Below are 19621 nucleotides of genomic sequence, written 5' to 3' on the forward strand. Positions count from 1 at the left end.
TTTAAGGGGGTCTGAATACTTTCCGTACCCACTGTATATATATATATACCCATGCATGTATATATTTAAGAACAATATGTTATGTTTATATATTAAATATATTTAGATATAAAATTAATGATATGAATATAAATATATACATTTAAATACATGTAAATATTTTCTAAATATATACTGTATGTGTGTCTCTTTATTAAATATACACTGTACACACACATATATTATGTTCACAAAACATTTTACTTTGGATGCGATTAATCACGATTAATCGTTGACCAGCACTAGAAAATATCTGTCTTAGTCCTTAGACCTGCCACTGACTATTATGATGTTAATATTAATAAAACAATATTAGAAAAAAAAGAAAACCCCTCAGTGCTTTTTATTTAAGTTTTACTGTTATTCCAGTTTTTTTTATTGTACTTGTAATTGTTGTAACTTGAAGCAATATTTACTTGATAAATACTTGACACGTCATTGTTTTAATTTAGTTTGATTATTTATTAATTATACTTACATTTATAATAATTTTGTGTCATAATTATAATTTAATGATAATTCGTTTTTTACTGACTTTTTATTTAATTACCTCAGATATTGTAATTACTTAACTGATAAATACATGGAGCATGCCATTGTTTTATTTTTAATTTATAGTTACAGCTTATTAAAATAATTACGTTCATTAAATGGATTAATAATAAATATAATATTATAACAAGAAACTGTAATAATTTTATTTTATATTATATTATAATTATAAAAACATAATTTATCAATTCCAGCAGTATTTTGTAAAACATGTTAATTTAATATTTAGTTTAATATTGTATTTTTATAATAGTTACAAAAACGTACTAACTACATGAAAAAAACAAACAAGATCATATTGTCTTTTTATCTAGTTAATATCATAAACTATAATAATTTTGTTTTACAAATATAATTTCTTATCATTAACTTTTTAGATAAAGGAGGGTGTTTTTTCTGTGGTATTGAAGCTTGTATTGTGAACAGTGAAATTTTACTATCATGATAAGTACCCTGCAGTGCTGCATCTATTGTGCCTGAACATAGTGAAACTGCAGACTGTGTAATGCAGATGCTGAAGTTTAGTGGAGAAGCATGAAGTCACCTCTCTCTTGCCTGTTCGTGCTTGATTGATAGACCTGCTATTGGGAAAGTTTCCATTTAAACATGTGCTGGGTTTTTTTGTCCATGTTCGCAGAGGCCTTGGGACACAGTAACTCCCTGTGGAAGGGGGAAAGGGTGGAGTGGAGGGAGATATATACAATGCACACGTATATTTTACTGCTCTCGAATCGGCCGGCATCGTAACTCATTTCTATAGGTATATAAATTCGACAGTGAACCCAGCACATGCGTCTGGCTCTTCAGCATGCCCAGATTCGCTGCCGTCAGTGCTAATCTGCATTGAACATGTGTGGCTGGAAGGAGGGATGGAGAAAGGGAGAAATGGAAGTGCTAGATGGGGATAGATCCACAATGATGTCTTCATTTGTCAAGGGTAGGAGAAATATAGGTGGAGGAAGTTTGGTGTATGTTCTGTTCCAGGGCTGCCTCTTTTTGGCAATAACCCTTAGGGGTCTTCCTTTCAAGCTGCGTGCCTCCTGAGGCAATGTAAGGCAGATGTAACAGGCACACACACTTTCGTAATCATTTTGAAGAGAAAATACTAGTGCCGATTCCCTGTTTCCTGCAGGACAAATGTGGAAAAATGAGATAAGTGTTGCTTCTCTCTTCAGGCACCACAGGAGGGGAACTGCAGGTATTTGAATCAGAAAATGGCCCTGAACGTCTCACACAGTCATATCGGCATGGATGATTCGGTTACAATAAATGCTAGTCCGTTCACATATGGTAGAGCTGTGTGAGCTGCTGAAATGCAATTTCGGTCTTCAAAAAGGGAAGTTTGAGGGTTGTATGATAAATAATTTCTTACTGTATAGCATTGAATGCTTTTTGTTGGCTTAAGACGGAAAGGATGGAATACCTGAGAGTTATTTCACAACAACTATCTGCAAATAATTCTACCAAATGGTCATGATGGTAAGGAAGCCTGTCTAGTGTGGATAACAGTATGGTTGCACCAAAGAAGTTCTTTACCTTTAAAAATATATCCATAAGTGTCGGAGATGAAGCCTGACAGGTTGTTTATGTGCTCCAGTATGTTATGATGTTTCTCAAGCTAGCTGTTCTCTTCCCCATTTTATTTCCTGGAAAAACTGACCCGTAACGTAATGTAAAATAAACTAAAATAATGCATATTAGATATGTTTAATGTTTTTATTATTGTAATATATTGTAAGGACAAAAGAATGAACTAAGTGAGGGGTACATTTATTATCAAGTATTGATTATCTATAAAAACACATTTGAGAAACTTCACATGTTTACTTTATTTCCAGTTCTGTGCAGATGTTGTGGAGCAGATGGATGCTTTTCACCCTCTGGCTGAGGCATTTAGAGAGAACAGCCTGCTGCCCGTGTGCTCCAGTTACGTGGAGGTGTGTGGCCGTGTGACTTCCTTCCTACTGACCAGACTAGAGGAGAGGGCAGGGGAAGTGCCGGCCTCAGCTCCCTTCAAGAACCTGCCTATTCTGATGGCCACCAGTGTGTACATCCACCAGAAACTCGCACGCTATGAAAGCCAGCTCAGAGACTCCACACGCATGTGAGTTACACTCATTCTATAAAGCACCAAACTCATGTATGTCCATTATAGAACATACAATGTTTTCAGCAGACTACAGCTAGATCAAGTATAAATACACTGCATAAAAATCAGTTTCTTAAAGGTATAGTTCTCCCAAAAATAAACATTCTGTCATTGTTTACTCTCATTAGTCTTGTTCCAAACCTGTTTGAATTTCTTTCTTCTGCCTTAACTACTATGTACTTACATCAAAAAATAAGTACAATGTACTTATTGTGTTCATATTGTATTGCAAAACACTTTTGCTGCTATTGAGGTGGGATACGGGTAAGGTTAGGGGCAGGTTTGGTGGTATGAGTAGGTTTAAGGTGAAAGGGGTCGGTCAACAGTGTAACTGTACAGATGTAATTACATGCAGGTATTTTTTTTTATATAAGTACAATGTAAAACATGTATGTACACAATAAGTGCATTGTATCAAATTATTAATTTAAATGTAAGTACATAGTAGTTATGGCCACTTAATATAAAGTGGGACCAAAGCAAGAGCTGAGACCTTAAAACAAGATCAAATTGAATGCAAAATTGTCATTACTGCAAAAAAATAATAAATAAATAAAAAACGGAAGCAAAATAAAGACATATGACTTGTTTTCAGAATTTTTTAAAATATATATATATATATTAATTTTTTTTTTTTAAATGTATCTTATTTCTTACTTTTAAAACCAAAAGCAATTCAGATTTAATGTAGTTTATGCTTATATACTTATATGCAATATTATATAATTTAAACTCTAATTATAATGACAAAAAGAAGGGGAAAAAAAACTTTTAGCCAGAATATTAATGTGAAATCTTACATTTTCCTTTTAATTTTATGTTATACAGTTTCTTATTTGCATCTATTTGCATTTTCAAATGCATAAACACAATTTATGAAGATCTTAATGTTTGGCTCAAGTACATTAATTAATGATTCAAAAGCTATACCTTATTTCCACCTTTTTTCTGTAGTGGATGTGGTGCAAGGAATGACAATGAAGCCTGATCCTCTATGGTGTGGTACCCCTGATTTCATAAATAACTCCAAATCTTTCCATGGATGATAAAAATCCATACCGAATATAAAACGGTATATAAAATATCTCGGCTTGTGTTTGACCTGTGCATTTGTACATAAAATGAAAAGTGTTTGGAGAGTGTGAGTATTGCTAAAGTTCACCGATTTATAGTACACTTTGTCAAGCCCAGGTTTCCCCGGCCAGGCAGCCTGTCAGATGGATGCCAGATTTACTAAAATGCTGTAATTGAATTGTAAAGAACCAGAGTGAGACGTATGTGAGCTGGTGCGCTCTTACAGAACTATTCACCTATGTATTTGTAAGGTTAAAGCCAAGAATGAGCGACAGAAAGAGAGAGAGAGACATATAGAAAAAAGGGTATCAGACCGTCTGTGTGGCCTTGTACTTGAAGAGAGGGAATGAGGAAATATTAGGGGAGGAAGAAGGAGGTGTTGAATGATTGACAGGTAATAATAGGAGCCATTTGCTGATATTAATCACTTAGTGTCTCTTTGACCTGTAAACTACACCTCTTTTGCCTTAAACCAGACCTTGTGTCTTTGATGTCTCCAACCTCAGGCCTCTAACTCTGCTGCCCATTCAGAGAAGCCAGGATGTGATGGCAGCCCTGCACGATCACCTGACCAGCTACTGCGTCCATGTGTGTGCAGCTAGTATACTACAGGATGCCGAGAGCCACTACTGGAGTGACCCCAGCCCGTTTTACGAGGTACAGATGGCTGTAGCTTTTCTAGCAGTATTTCAATAATAGCTCATGTTACGTGTAAGCCTGTTGAAGGCATTTCTTTAGGGTTGGGTTAGGTTATTGGAAGACAAAACATCCTGTACCTCTATACTGTGCTCAAGGACAAAGCTGTGGTTAAATCACACAGCATATTCACATTCAAATCATAAGTGTATCTGTATTGAAATGCTGTGACATTGGTTAATAAATGATACATTGTGTTATTGTATTCTTAAGTAGGCTCCCTCTTAAATTCTTGGATTTGCATGCGGCTGTTGCACATTGTCCTTGACTATTTAGTTGACTTCTCTCAGGCTGTCATAAAAGGAGTCAGGTGTGTACATCCAGCCTCAGTGCTGCCATACTAAAGAGCATTTTTTATAAACGCATTCAAAACATCTCACTTATTTAAAATGCTTGAGGATGCTGCGCGCATTTGTAACCAATCACAAATATCCCAGTCTCAGCCAGCCTGACAAATTGAGTAGAATCAGTGTGTGTTCATGTAAAACACTCTTGTCTTTCCTTCCTTTTTTATTTATTTATTTTTGAGTACACATTAGGGCAAGGCAAGCCAATATATTGAATTTTCGCTATATATTTGTGATTTGCTTTGTTTGTTTGTTTGTTTTTTAGCAATATATTTTGGCATTGTGAATGTTGTAATTTGGTTTTGTTTTGTGGATCTGTTTTGTTTTTGTTTGTTTTGGTTTGTGGATCTGTTTTTGTTTTTTGTTGTTGTTGTTTTGTGTTTTGTTTTGTTTTGTTTTGTTTTGTTTTGTTTTGTTTTGTTTTGTTTTGGTTTGGTTTGGTTTGGTTTGTGGATCTGTTTTGTTGACCAGTGGAAGACAAAGGATTATTTGTGAAAGCTGTTTAAAACTAAAACTATTTATTTTTAATTATATTAGATATGGAATTTGTAGCTTAATTAATTTGTCTTATTTCATTTAAACTGTCTATTTTAATCAACATTTTTAATCACAAGTTTCATTCAACAGTTTGTTTGTTTGCATCATCATCCACAAATTATTTAATTTAATGAAATTTAAATTAAATGAAGATTTTAATACAATTTTATTATTAAAATGTTTTAGATATAAAATAATATATAAACAAATAATTGGTAAATTATGACATTTGTCCGCATGTATAAATTGGAAGCTGAAATCTATCAGTAAATAGAAAGCAATCCTGCCACTAGTCAGCAGAAATTAATATTAGCTGGTTCAGTCCCAACACCTACAGTACCAGGATGATGAAGATGAAACAAGGGTGGACATTTCAGCAAGACAATGATCCCAAACACAGCCAAGGAAACTCTCAGTTGATTTCAGAGAAAGAAAATAAAGCTGCTAGAATGGCCTAGCTAATAAACTGACTTGAATCTAATAGAAAATAAGAACTAAAGATCAGAGTTCATAGAAGAGGCCCACAGAACCTTCAAGATTTGAAGACTCTGTGGAAGAATGGGCCAAAATCACACCTGAGCAATGCATGCGACTAGTTTCTCCAGACAGGAGGTGTCTTGAAGCTGTCATTACCAACAAAGCCTTTTGTACGAAGTATTAAATACATTTCAGTAGTTCAATACTTTTTCCCTGTCTCATTCCATTTTAATACTGTGACGACCCTGTCTTTTCCTTTTCTGCCTGCTGGGGGCAGTGTAGCATCAACGTGTGTTGTCACTGCTAATTAGAGACGTTATGGGCGGAGAGTATAAAAGATGTCCCTTCCTGATCTGCTCAATCCACATCCTCTGGTGGAACGTCGTTCTCCAGAGAAGTCTTTTGCTCCGACTCTTTTTGTTGGGTTTTCTTTTCTTTTGTCAATGTTCTTTACCCCATTGGATTATTATCGTTTATATTTACTTCGATCCCTAGACTTTGGTGTTTTTCTTTGTTTTTGTAATCAGCCGTTTTTTCTTTTAAATAAATAATCTTGCTACTGAACTATTCGTTTGTATGTGTGATCATCTTTATGTTATGGTCGGGAACGAGCTGGCCGTGACAATACACATAACTTCATTTCTGAACTTATTTGTTTTGTTTTATTTGTATGTATGGATTACTTGGGTTGTTACCGACATCTGGTGAAAATTTCATGTCAACAGCACCTTTACAAATATATTAACTGGGAAAAATGGTGGCGTGTTCGATACTTATTTTACCCGCTGTATATAAATATATATATATTTGTACTTTTTGCTGTAAGCATTTTGAATTCATTTGGCTGCAGTTGCTGATAAATTAAAGAATTAAATATTGTTTATTAAAATTAAAAACAGACCAACATTTTCAGACCAAATAAGAAGCATTGATATTTATATTAAATAGCATAAGGATATTAATCAGAAAAATAATCTTGGGTGTATTGCTAGTTATAAAGATTTTCTAGCTTTATCATTCTCATAATGACCCTTCCTCTAGTCATTTCAATGGGGCTTGTGGTGCCCTGAGGCAGCGTTAGACTCAACCGTCTGTGTGTTGAAGAGTGTAGCCCTAACCTTACCTCCATTAAGATAACCGCGCACACATACGCTCTCTCACGGATATATACGCACACATCCGCCCGTTGCGGGGCTGTGGGGCAGACTGGCCTGCTGTGTGCAGGTGTGCGGCTGGCTCTGCGAGTCTGCTCCTCTGTTGACCTGTATCCCCTCTTCCCCCACCTCTCTTTTGCCTTCTTCCATTCACCCTTCCATTTCACTTCCTCTTGAGCAAATGCCGAAGGGCCAAGCGCTTCCAGAGGCCCAGTCACTAGCACTAAATCCCTGGGTCCGGACGTGTGGTCATGGCTCTGTGTGTCTCTTTCTATGGCTGACTTAGCCCTGGCTCACTGGTGGACCACGTCCCAGCTCTCATTAGGAGATGTAGTACATGGTTGTTAATAATCTCTCTTTGGTCACACTGTGAACTCCTAATGCTGCTTCCTCTTTGCCTGAAAGTAATTAGCCTCTTAGGAAGCAAGGGTCTCTCGTCCTTTTTATCATTTTCGCCTTTTCTGAATTGTTTCTAAGTCTTGCTTCTCTGTTCGAGCTGTTCAGCATGTACAGTATCACAAAATTCTGAAGCATTTCAGCGACAGAAGTCTGACCTTGTAGATCAGTCATCTCGTTCTTATGCAGCACTAACTTTAAAAAAAAGAGTATTGTGTCATAATTTGTTTTAATAAAAGTGCAGAAATAACTTATAATACACTTAAACTTTCATTAAAACATGTTTTTAATTTAAACTTGATTATTTACACAATGAATTTTGGATTATATGTGACCCTGGACCACAAAACCAGTCGTAAGGGTTGAGATTTATACATCATCTGAAAGCTGAATAAATAAGCTTTCCATTGATGTATGGTTTGTTAGGATAGGACAATATTTGGACGAGATGCATCTATTTGAAAATCTGGAATCTGAAGGTGCAAAAAAATCAAAATATTGAGAAAATCGCCTTTAAAGTTGTCCAAATTAAGTTCTTAGCAATGCATGTTACTAATCAAAAATTAAGTTTTGATATATTTACAGTAGGACATTGTAAGGGAAACAGGTCAATAATTTAGCTCAAAGGGAATCATTTAAGATTTTAAAGGGAACTCCACCATTAATATGCAAGGGAATTAGGACAGAATCACTGTTTTACGGCAGATCACTGAGACGGCCAGCGAGTCAGTGAGCGAGCCGTATGACATCAATTCTGCAATGGATATCTATATCCAAAATATAGTGAAAACACTATTAATTAGCATAGTAACAAGATCGGCAGTTTAAGACATTAACTTGTGAGCACAAAACACAAGATACTTCTCTTTTCATTGACCATTATTCTTGATAACTTGCCCCAAAATTGACAATCTCCTTGGACTTGTCAATGTGTTCTTTTGTGTTAATGTTGAAAACTGTTCTGTGACAGGGGTTTAGGTTTAGGCTTGCTTCAGAAGGGCTAGGGTCTGATTTATGACATCCTGTTGTCTTGGGCCTCTGTGGAATTTTTGTGACTCCTCGTGCCTCAACTCGGTTTTGACCAAATCTTAGATTGTCTGATTCGGTCTGATATCCTACAACATTTACAAAATATCTTCAAGGAACATGATCTTTACTTAATATCATATATGATTTTTGGCATAAAAGAAAAATCTATAATTTTGACTCATACAATGTATTTTTGGCTATTGCTACAAATATACCCCAGCGACTTAAGACTGGTTTTGTGGTCCAGGGTCACATATAATACTCGACTGGACAAAAAAATATAAACAAAGAACATACTTCCAGGAAATATTTTCATTTGTTTAAAAGCCGAATATTTAACACGTATTTTTTATAATAACTGAATATTTTTCTTAATTGGAATTTATACATAAAATATAGCTGCCTTTATATTTTTGGAAGAGGGTCTCTTGCAGGAGGATAAAACCTCTGTTTTAAAGTGAAACAAACCAGCTAATACCACAAAACATCACATAATTCATCAAATCTGTTGTTTAGACTTGCTCATGTTTATGCTGTTTTTCCCCGGCCAAAAATGATATCACTTTCTGGAGGATAATGTCAATGGCTTTTGTTATTTAAAGGGATATTGCAAAAGACTAACAGGATGGAAAGTGAAATTAAAGACACAGGAAAAACCTATAAAACCTAATTTAGGAAAAAGTTATAAAACTGATATTTCAAAGAAAAACTTGTTTTGTTTGATCTATAGTTAAGAAAAATTGCAGAAACATCTGGAGCTTCTCTTAATAAATTGACAGTCTTTCATGTTAAAGGATGTGCTATTTTGCTGGTAAAAATAGCAACATCTGCCTAAACTTCAATAATAGAAGAATTTATAACACTTCTATGTTCACCTAATTGTGATAATGTGCAGTAGGAAAAAATACACAAATGTGCACAAGAATTCACAATGTGATTTCCATTTTAAAATAATGAGTTATGAGTTAAAATTATGATATTTTATCCAATATATAAAGTCACACGTGATGAGACTTGAAATGTAGTGCGTAACAGGAGTGACCTGGTCAGTGTATGTCTGGTTAATGTTCAGTGGAGCAGTGATTGAATATCCAGATTAAAACTTCAAAGTATCCATGTGCTCTCTCTCTCTCTGTGGTAATGAGGGGTCCAGGTGCAGCGTGCAGGTGGCATGACCATGAGGGTCTAGAGGAAGGCTGTCTTAAAAGACCTTCTGTCTTTTTCTTTCTCTTATATTCTGTATATATTTGCCATGATATCATCATCATATCTTTACCAGTCTCTTTTTTTGTCTCCATCTTTTTTTTTTTTCTTCAGGGTGAAAGGTGTTCTTTCTCCATCCAGATGTGGCACTATTTTCTCACAGGCCTGCGCAGTGACCTTTGGGGCACAGTTGCCCCCCTGCAGGCCCGGCAGACCCTGGCCCAGGTGCTGTGTGAGACCCTGGAGGTCTTAGTTCAGAGGTACTCAAGAGCACGACCCTCCTACAAAAGACTCTCCCAGATCAGGTACTAGATATGAAGATATTTTGAAAACCTGCCACGTTTTTACATTGGTGCTATTGCTACTTTTTCAATTGTGTGGGCAGGGAATGGGATCTTCCACCATTATATTACTACAATACCATTTCTTATCATTTTGTCTGTTCTATGATTTTATTTACTATATTATTTATTAAAACGCAGTTTGTTTTGTTCTTATATGTACATGTGTGTGTGTGTGTGTAATATTATAAATATGATTTTTTATTATTATTATTTTATTCTTTTTTGCTACTGTTAACAATACCAACCGTGCGTTTCTTTCTTTCTTTCTTTCTCCATTGCAATTTTAATGATAAAACACCATTTCCTATTATATAATATCGATAATGAAACTGAATGTCATGAAAATCATTCATTTCCACAATTTTGACTAAATAGGGATGGTTCTACATAACAGCCGGCTCACAATTCCCAACCCTAAAGAAGTATAAACGAGTTTTTGAACCTTCTGGATTTTGTAAGAGTCTGGCTGTAGCCAACAACTTGAACTGCTCTATTACTCATGTACCATTTAGTGTAGCATGTAGCATTCATGTGCATTCGATTGCTACATTGTGGAGATGCGTCATACAGGAAATGGCCATGCATGGTTAAAGTCACCCGTCTACATCTTGTGGTCAGCGGTCACACTCAAGCACATTCTAACAGAGAGCAGTCATCCATGCTGTCTGATTGAATGATCTTACCGTATTTCTGCTGCACTGAGAAGCACAAGCCCACCTACTATCAGGAACCTCGGGCTTAGCAGACAGTGTTGAATGCTTTAGTGATTATGCCGGGGGTCAAAGCAGATCTCCAGATTTGTAAAACAGTCTCTCTTTGTTAGCACATGGCCCTGTTTCAGCGCCTGGCGGAGGGCCCGATTCTTTCATGCTAGACCGGGTCCAACCGCCCAGGCCTTGTGCGTAGCATTAACACATACTTAAAGTGGTTAAAGATGCCACAAGAGCACGCTTCCCCTCCACTCCAGGACTGATGAGAAAGAGCAGATCGCCCAGGGCCGCAGGGAAGGAATGAATGGAGGGACCGGTTTTTGTTTCAGCAGATGAGCTTTGCTGCAAGGACACCCGGTTATGAGGTCTTCGGTGCCGGCTGAGCTCAGGGTCTGCCAAGCAGATGGGCTTTGCCTCTGCTCCCTTCTCTTTTTCTCCTATCTGGTGAAAGGGGAACTTTCTCTGTGCTATAAAGCAGAACTTGGTGGTAGGTGATGAAAGTTGAGTTTGATAGGGAAACCAAAGTGGGTAGCATGACCTCTCTGGATGCTGAGAGACTGTACAGAAGTACACACATTCAGTGGTTTGAACTGAGTTGGACATGCATGTATTTAAGGTTTGAGTTACTGATACGTGTGCAATTGAAAGTAGATGCATGATTGATATAATTGTAGTTGATATTGGATATGTTCATGCTGATTTTCTTTATTTTTTACATCAGTTCATAAGTTTGGGGTCAGTAATTTTTTTCTTTTTAAGAAATTTATACTTTTATTCAGCAAGTCTGCATAAAATCAAATGTAACGGTAACTACTGTACGTTTATCAAATAAATGCTGTTCTTTCTATTCATCAAAGAATCCTGAAATATGTCGGTGCTGATAGCCTTGTGGGCAGCATATTGACATATAGCGCGGTTGCGCTTCGGGTGTCCTGAGTTCAAATCCAGGCTCGAGGACCTTTCTCTCTGTCAGGTCTACGGTCCTATCGTACTATATATATATATATATATATATATACAGTGTGTATATATATATATAAAAAAAAAAAAAAGGGGGGGGGCAAAAACCTTTTCACAGCACTGTATATATTTTTATTTTATTTTTTCAGGATTCTTTGATGAATATATAGAAAACAGCATCTATTTGATAAATGTTTCCACAAACATATTAAGCAGCCACAAATGTTTTTAACATTGATAATAATAAGAAATGTTTCTTGATCACCAGATCAACATATTAGAATAATTTCTGGCAGATCATGTGACACTGAAGTAATGGCTGTTAAAAATTCAGCCTTGCCATCACATGAATAAATTGCAATTTGAAAATGAATGAACATAAAAAAGTTTTTTTTACATTGTAATATTATTTCACAATTTATATATTTTTTTTCTTCAAAAAAAAATTACCAACAGTCTTACCAACCCCCAGATTTTGAACGGTATTGTATATCACATTTACCATCATGCTGTCATATAACACTCAAATAAAATGAATCTTTAAAAACACAAATAATTTAATAAACATTCTAAATCTTTAGCCAATATTAAATTAAATTTTAAAATAACTTAAATTTCCACTATATTGGATTGAGTTTTACATATAAGTCAAAACCCATGACAGCAGTATTTATTGGGCCTGTTTCAGTGACAATATGAAGCATAAATGGCCTATTAATTAAAATAATGAATAAGAGAAAAGTCATAATGCTTAATATGGAGGTTATCAGAATGGACGATGCTTTTTAATAAAAAAAGAGTCAGTTGCCTTTTTGGCAGAGGCATCACTTGTTTGTTTACTCTAGAACCTGCATGTGCATTAGCCAGTCCTGAAAAATGCAGTTTTTAGAGGGTGATTTTAGATAGAAGGTGCTGAATTAATAAATCATAATACAATTTATGAGTCACTAAATTTATGATCACAAAAAAAACAGTAATGCTGTCTATCAGAATGTGCGGCCAGCCCTATATTGAGGGTAATGTTATGGGTTAGTATACAGTATGTTTCAGCATTAAGTAGGCAATCGGCCAAAGAAATCTTCCTATTAATATCCAAAAATAAATGATCAACAAGCAAACATGCCCATATAGTGTAGCTCTATCAAATAGCACATATTAGACAGAAACACATTTGACTTCTTGCTAGAAAATGTTGGTTAGGGTACAGTGTGACAGTGCAGCTGAGTTATTCCTAATATGTGGGGTCTCATTGGCTCCTCCAGGATTGATATTACAGCTATTCTGCTGTGCGTGGAGCATCTGATGTGGAGTGTGTGTGACTCTGTGGAGGAGTTGCTAAGGCCTGATGCAGCCCGTGGATCTTGGATGTGGTCCATACACAGCCTGTGTAACCAGCTACTGACCGTACTGATCGTCCTCACATCACCTCTAGCAGAGCTGCACAGGTAACATGAGTCAGAAGAAACATTATTGTGACTTAAAGAGGCAAGATTAGTACGTTGGTCAAAATGTGGTCCCCTCTCTCTGTATATTTATATATTTATTTTTATTCTCTAGGGTTTTTCAAGGAGGCTGTGGTGGAGGAGGCAGCAGAACTCCAAAGTTTCCAGAGGGAGTGACCAGTCATGAAACAAAGTGGCTGAGTGTTATCAACCCAAAACTGTTCACAGAGGAGCTGCTGAGGTACTGATGGCACTTAGATTGCACATATACTATTTGAACTGAACATCACTGAATCAATGAGGAACTGACTTAAACTGAAAATTCAGTCTTTACTGTTGTCCTTTTGCATTACTACACACTATTTTCCTGTGTAATACTGTGAAGCTGCTTTGACACAATCTGTATTGTTAAAAGCACTATATAAATAAAGGTGAATTGACTTGACTAAGCAACAAATAAAAGTGTTCAGCTCATAGTCAGTTAGAGTGATTAACTCATTAAAGCCATTTTCCCCCAGAGATGTTTTATAGTTTGAATTACACTACCATTTAAAATTTGGGGTCGATAACATAAAAAAAAAAAAAAGATTGTTTAAATATGTCTTTCTGCTCGCCAGGGCTGCATTTATTTGATCAAAAATGCAGCAAAAAGAGTAATATTATTATTAAATATTATTAATATGATTATTACAATTTATTCTTTTGATGGTAAAGCTGAATTTTCAGCAGTCATCACTCCAGTCGTCAGTGTCACATGATCTTTCAGAAATCATTCTAATATGCTGATTTGTTACTCAAATATTTCTTATTATAAAGGTTTCTATCTGTCTATACATTTTTATAACAATGTAAAAGTCCTTAATTTCATACATTTTAGTTATCCTTGCTAAACGAAAGAATTGTTTTTTTTTTCAAAACAAAATTTTACTGACAATATTGCATATGAACTTGGGGTGTAACGGTACACGTATTCGCACTGAAGCGTTCGGTACGAGGCTTTCGGTTCGGTACGCATTACAAACCAAACGATATGTTGGAATAATCCTATTACATTTGGAAAATAAAAGAGCTTAAAGTGTGTGAAATATAATGTTCTCAGTGCCGCTGCGTTCAACAAGGCAGCCCAAATGACGTAACAGGCAACGTGCTGTCTGCCCAGCGGACCCGCAATAACCTCCCCTTGCTGGGTTGCGTCAAAAGACAATCTTGTATCGACTATAGCCAGAGATATTGTCAAAAACATTTGGAGATGATTTGGAATTTCCAATTATTGTAGGCCTGTTACATTCATATTTTGATTAGGCCTATTATTATTATTATTATGAAGTTACTTATTATTAAATTAAAATTACAATGAATTTGCCCCACAATAATTACCGCATAACTGATGCGAGGATAACAAAAGATTAGGCTATTTACTCCCAAAAAAAAGGTATTTTAACACAGGTCTATTATACAATGAATTATAGGCCTATAATTAAAATAATCAATAAAAATATATGAAATAAGTTTCTTCTCATTTTTTTCGCTATGCATGGTCCACAAGAGAAATATTAAGGGAATAAATGAAAACAGTTTTCAGCATATGTTGAAGTAGATTCGTCTCTAGTTGTCTCTGAGAGAATATGTGGCATATACAGTGGTGTGAAAAGGTTTTTGCCCCCTTCCTGTTTTTTTTGCATATTTGTGACACTTCAAAGATTCAGATCATCAAAAAAAATGTAACATTACACAAAGATAATGCAAGTAAATACATTATTGAAGTTTTTAAATTATGATTTAATTTATTAAGGGAAAAAAGCTGTCCAAACCTACGTGGCCCTACGTGAAAAATGAATTGCCCCCTCCTGAACAATGTAAAAGTCCTTAATTTCATACATTTTAGTTATCCTTGCTAAACGAAAGAATTGTTTTTTTTTTCAAAACAAAATTTTACTGACAATATTGCATATGAACTTGGGGTGTAACGGTACACGTATTCGCACTGAAGCGTTCGGTACGAGGCTTTCGGTTCGGTACGCATTACAAACCAAACGATATGTTGGAATAATCCTATTACATTTGGAAAATAAAAGAGCTTAAAGTGTGTGAAATATAATGTTCTCAGTGCCGCTGCGTTCAACAAGGCAGCCCAAATGACGTAACAGGCAACGTGCTGTCTGCCCAGCGGACCCGCAATAACCTCCCCTTGCTGGGTTGCGTCAAAAGACAATCTTGTATCGACTATAGCCAGAGATATTGTCAAAAACATTTGGAGATGATTTGGAATTTCCAATTATTGTAGGCCTGTTACATTCATATTTTGATTAGGCCTATTATTATTATTATTATGAAGTTACTTATTATTAAATTAAAATTACAATGAATTTGCCCCACAATAATTACCGCATAACTGATGCGAGGATAACAAAAGATTAGGCTATTTACTCCCAAAAAAAAGGTATTTTAACACAGGTCTATTATACAATGAATTATAGGCCTATAATTAAAATAATCAATAAAAATATATGAAATAAGTTTCTTCTCATTTTTTTCGCTATGCATGGTCCACAAGAGAAATATTAAGGGAATAAATGAAAACAGTTTTCAGCATATGTTGAAGTAGATTCGTCTCTAGTTGTCTCTGAGAGAATATGTGGCGTCAGTTGCCGAAAGCTCCGTCATTACGCCGTCATTCTGTTTTTACTTTCACTTTCTGTATAGTGAATTGACTGAGATTAAGACGTTCACCGTCATAACTCTTGCGCAAAGTTTGCACATTGCTTGAGTGATATCCGTTGGCTTGCCTTCACGGTTTAAAACAGAAATATTTCCAACATTGCGACGTAAGCAATTAACCCTCCCCCCACCTTCTCCCCCGTATCGAAAATGTACCGAACCGTGACACCACTGTGTCGTATCGAACCGAACCATGAATTTTGTGAACCGTTACACCCCTAATATGAACATACTGTGTGGTTCTTCTGTCATTTCTAAATGTATTTTTCCGGTAATGATGATTTCAATCAAATATATTTTTAAATATAACAACTACTGAGCTGGACACATATGTCTTTTTTGAAACTTTAAGATAATAGGTACCATAGTCATTTCTGAATAATTATCCAGTTACGTTCATAAATTAATAAAGCATCTTAGAGAACTTTAGTTGTCTAAATAGTATGCAATTAATAAACCTCAAAATAAATAAATTATAGCACAAAGCATTTTTTTTTGAAAATGTTACTTTTAAAAGTACATTTCATTTAAATTGGCACATTCACTGAAATTGACATGTTAGTTACTTTGTGTGCTTTTGTGAGAGTTTTTGTTTTATGTTTGACAGTAGACAAATTAAATAAATAGTAATAATATCAAGAAGAATACAAAAAAATATCACTACTATTGCTTTTTTATATAAAATGTAATGTCACCTTCAAAAAGTGTTCCAATCTGTTTACTACATAATGTAACATTATATTTAAAAAAAAATACTTGTAACACATTACCAAGTCTGCGTAAGACTTACCAAGCCCATTTTTAAGTTTTATTACAAGAAAAACACATAACTCACACAATATAGTGAGTTGTTGCAGCTCACCCAAATGAGGCTAGCACAGCCTTTCAGTTTTCGTTCATGTGTTAGATGCGCACAAACACAGTTAATGCATTACTGCAGCCACCAGACCCCCAGACTCACGGCCCTAATGCAGGCCAGATGCAGATGCCATAGTTAGTCATGCTGTTTATGCTGACATGCACTACAGGTCTTCAGTCCGGGTGTGAAAGGCTGAAACGGAGCCTGTAGGAGGACTGTGAAGCCAGGCAGAATGTCAGGCACATCTCACATCACCCTCCTCCAGCCCCCCAGCACAGCTCCAGACTCCCACTCCAGCGGGATATCATCGCGTGTCCCGCTTACACAAATCACCGCTCGTCAGCCCCACCGGCTCCATTTCCATGAAGTCGCAGGGATTTAAATTAGTGCATTTTTATTGCCTGCTCCATTTTTATTTATTTATTTAGCCTCGCTGTGTTCAAGACTCCCTGAGGGTCTCACGGTGAGGGCCCCACCAGAGCTAAGAGGCCAGACACCAAAATCAAACTCTTCTCCTCACTCAAACACTCCAACCAACTGACAGTGTGGATCATTAAATAAAAAAGTAATAAAAGAGACAAGAAATATCAATAAATCAGGGAGCGTTATGCACAGGAAGGATACTTTTTTTTTTTTAGTTACACGAGTGTAAGATCAAGATACAGTGAAACCTGACCTCATGGTGTAGCTTACAGATTTATCAGGACCGTTAAAGTGGGATATGGGGTGGATTACTGGCCCTTTTACATGACAAAGCTGTTGCTTAACTAAAGCCTAATGTTCCCCTGTTATGTAGCAGAACTCACCCTGCATCATTTTTTGTGTCTTTATGAATTTCACGTTTGCTTTTCATCCAAGCTCAGAAATAAATAATGATAATTAGTGCTGTTTTTTTGTTTTTTTTTGCATGACAGTCCATTGGGATGCCAGTGGGCAATTGAAAATTTATTAATTTATTAATTAATTTATTCATGAGGCATGTTTATCTGACACTTTTAGAAGAATCTGCATAAAAGACTACCAAAACAATTCACTATTGCTAACTGTATGAACTATTGACTTTTTTGTTAAATTTATTTAGACATTTATTATGTTGGCTGATTAAGGTGCGACTACATTTGCTGTTGTTCTGAAGGTTATCGCTGACAGAATCCATTTATACAATAGTAATCCACACAATTAGGAAATTCACATGCAGGAGAAGTATTTCTCCTTAGATGGATTTCACATCGGGTTTACCTATATTTTTGTTGGTCACCATATTTGTCGTGATGACCAACAGAAACTGCTTGTTTTGAAAGTGACCTCTGTATGAGCTGTATTTCATACATTGCTTCCATTGATAATGGACAAAGAGCTGCTTTTTTGGCCACAGAATTTCATCGAAAATCCACTAATGTGACCACACTTTAATATATATTATATATAATATAATGCTGTCAAAAGATTAATCACGATTAATAAATACAAAATAAAAGTTTTTGTTTGCATAATATATTTGAGTGTTCTATTTATTATATGTATATATAAATACACACACATACAGTATATATTTTGAAAATATTTACATATATTTACATGTCTATATATTCATATAATTTATATGATAAATAAATATATTTAATATATAAACATAACCTATTTTTCTGAAATATATACATGCATGTGTGTGTATTTATATATACATAAATATACACAGCACGCATACATATATTATGCAAACAAAAACTTTTATTTTGGAATGCGATTAATCGCTTGACAGCACTAATATAATATAATATTTAAAATTCATTACTCCACAGTCTCTCTGCTTTTACCAAAAACAATTTATCATTATTATTAGTAGTAGTAGTAGTAATAGTAGTAGTAGTAATTGTTTTTCTTTATTATTATTATAATTTTTTTTTTTTTAACCAAACAGCAGTTTTTTTTTTATCTAGTGTTGGTTTAGTTAAGGTATGCAGTAATTGACCTTAAAAGGGTGGTTCACTGGTTCTTTTTTCTAGCATTAACACATGCAGTCTAACATGTGTTAATGCTTCGTTTAAAAAAAAAAAACTAATTATTTTTTATTTAATTTACCTTTATTCCACACAGCTCTGTCCCTTCTTTGAGAAGCAGGCTGATCTTTTCCTGTTTTTGTGAAGCCCTGCCCTCAGAAATAGGCGATGGGCTCTGATTGGTTAGCTAGCCCAGTGTGTTGTGATTGGTTAAACCGCCTCTAGTGCGCGTCTAAACATCCCGCCCCTCACCTCAGCGGCATGTGCTCCGGTTGTATTGTAAACAACGCCGTTGTTAATATAGCTTATCAGTTTGAGCCCGATTGAGAAGCAGAGGATATTATTGAAGAGGATCGTGCAGAACCTGTGCAAGCACGGCTTTTAATGGTAGGCCTATATTTTTTTTTTGTTGTTGTCTCATACTTTTAGATATGCTGTTATTTGTAAACGCTACTGCTTATGTTAGCTTTTAATATACTGTTTTATCCTGATTAAAGCTTTAATACAGTATGGCAACCGCACTCACGTCCATGTTTAACGCTTCTCATAGCTATGTGAAAATAAGTGTATAAGTGTAACAGTTCATTGCTGGAGATGAGCTGAATGAGAGAGAGAGAGAGCGAGAGAGATGGAGAGCAGGGGGACACGAGGAACAGTATTAGAACCGCTGCTTTTGAACATTGATTTTGAAACTTGTGAAGCCATTTGAATCGTTAGAAGACAGAATCGCGATTCATATATGAATAGATTTTTAGGTGCACCTCTAGTTTTCTCTTCCTCTTCTCTAAAGCAGTGCAGCATGGCCTCGCCCCCTTTGCTGCCTTTTCCCGAGGGCGGGGTTTATCTGGGTTTGTGACATCCCGAACCCGGGAAGTAACTCGTTGTAGTCCCTACCAGCCGTCTTTGTAGGCATTAAACTGCCAGAATTTTAAAAG

General features: G+C 35.6%; 1 protein-coding gene across 1 annotated transcript in view; it reads left to right on the forward strand.

The window, feature by feature from the left end:
- Nucleotides 1-19621, forward strand: part of LOC107587549 (uncharacterized protein KIAA0825-like) — a 76289-nt gene that overhangs the window by 36888 nt on the left and 19780 nt on the right. Inside the window, exons 8-12 of the mRNA XM_016275363.1 lie at nucleotides 2430-2695; nucleotides 4321-4471; nucleotides 9768-9958; nucleotides 12930-13112; nucleotides 13225-13350. Coding sequence (XP_016130849.1) covers nucleotides 2430-2695; nucleotides 4321-4471; nucleotides 9768-9958; nucleotides 12930-13112; nucleotides 13225-13350 — 917 coding nt within the window. The remainder of the gene's footprint in view (nucleotides 1-2429; nucleotides 2696-4320; nucleotides 4472-9767; nucleotides 9959-12929; nucleotides 13113-13224; nucleotides 13351-19621) is intronic.

Source organism: Sinocyclocheilus grahami, unplaced genomic scaffold, assembly GCF_001515645.1.
Source record: "Sinocyclocheilus grahami isolate Dianchi unplaced genomic scaffold, SAMN03320097.WGS_v1.1 scaffold93.1, whole genome shotgun sequence".
Taxonomy (NCBI): Eukaryota; Metazoa; Chordata; class Actinopteri; order Cypriniformes; family Cyprinidae; genus Sinocyclocheilus; species Sinocyclocheilus grahami.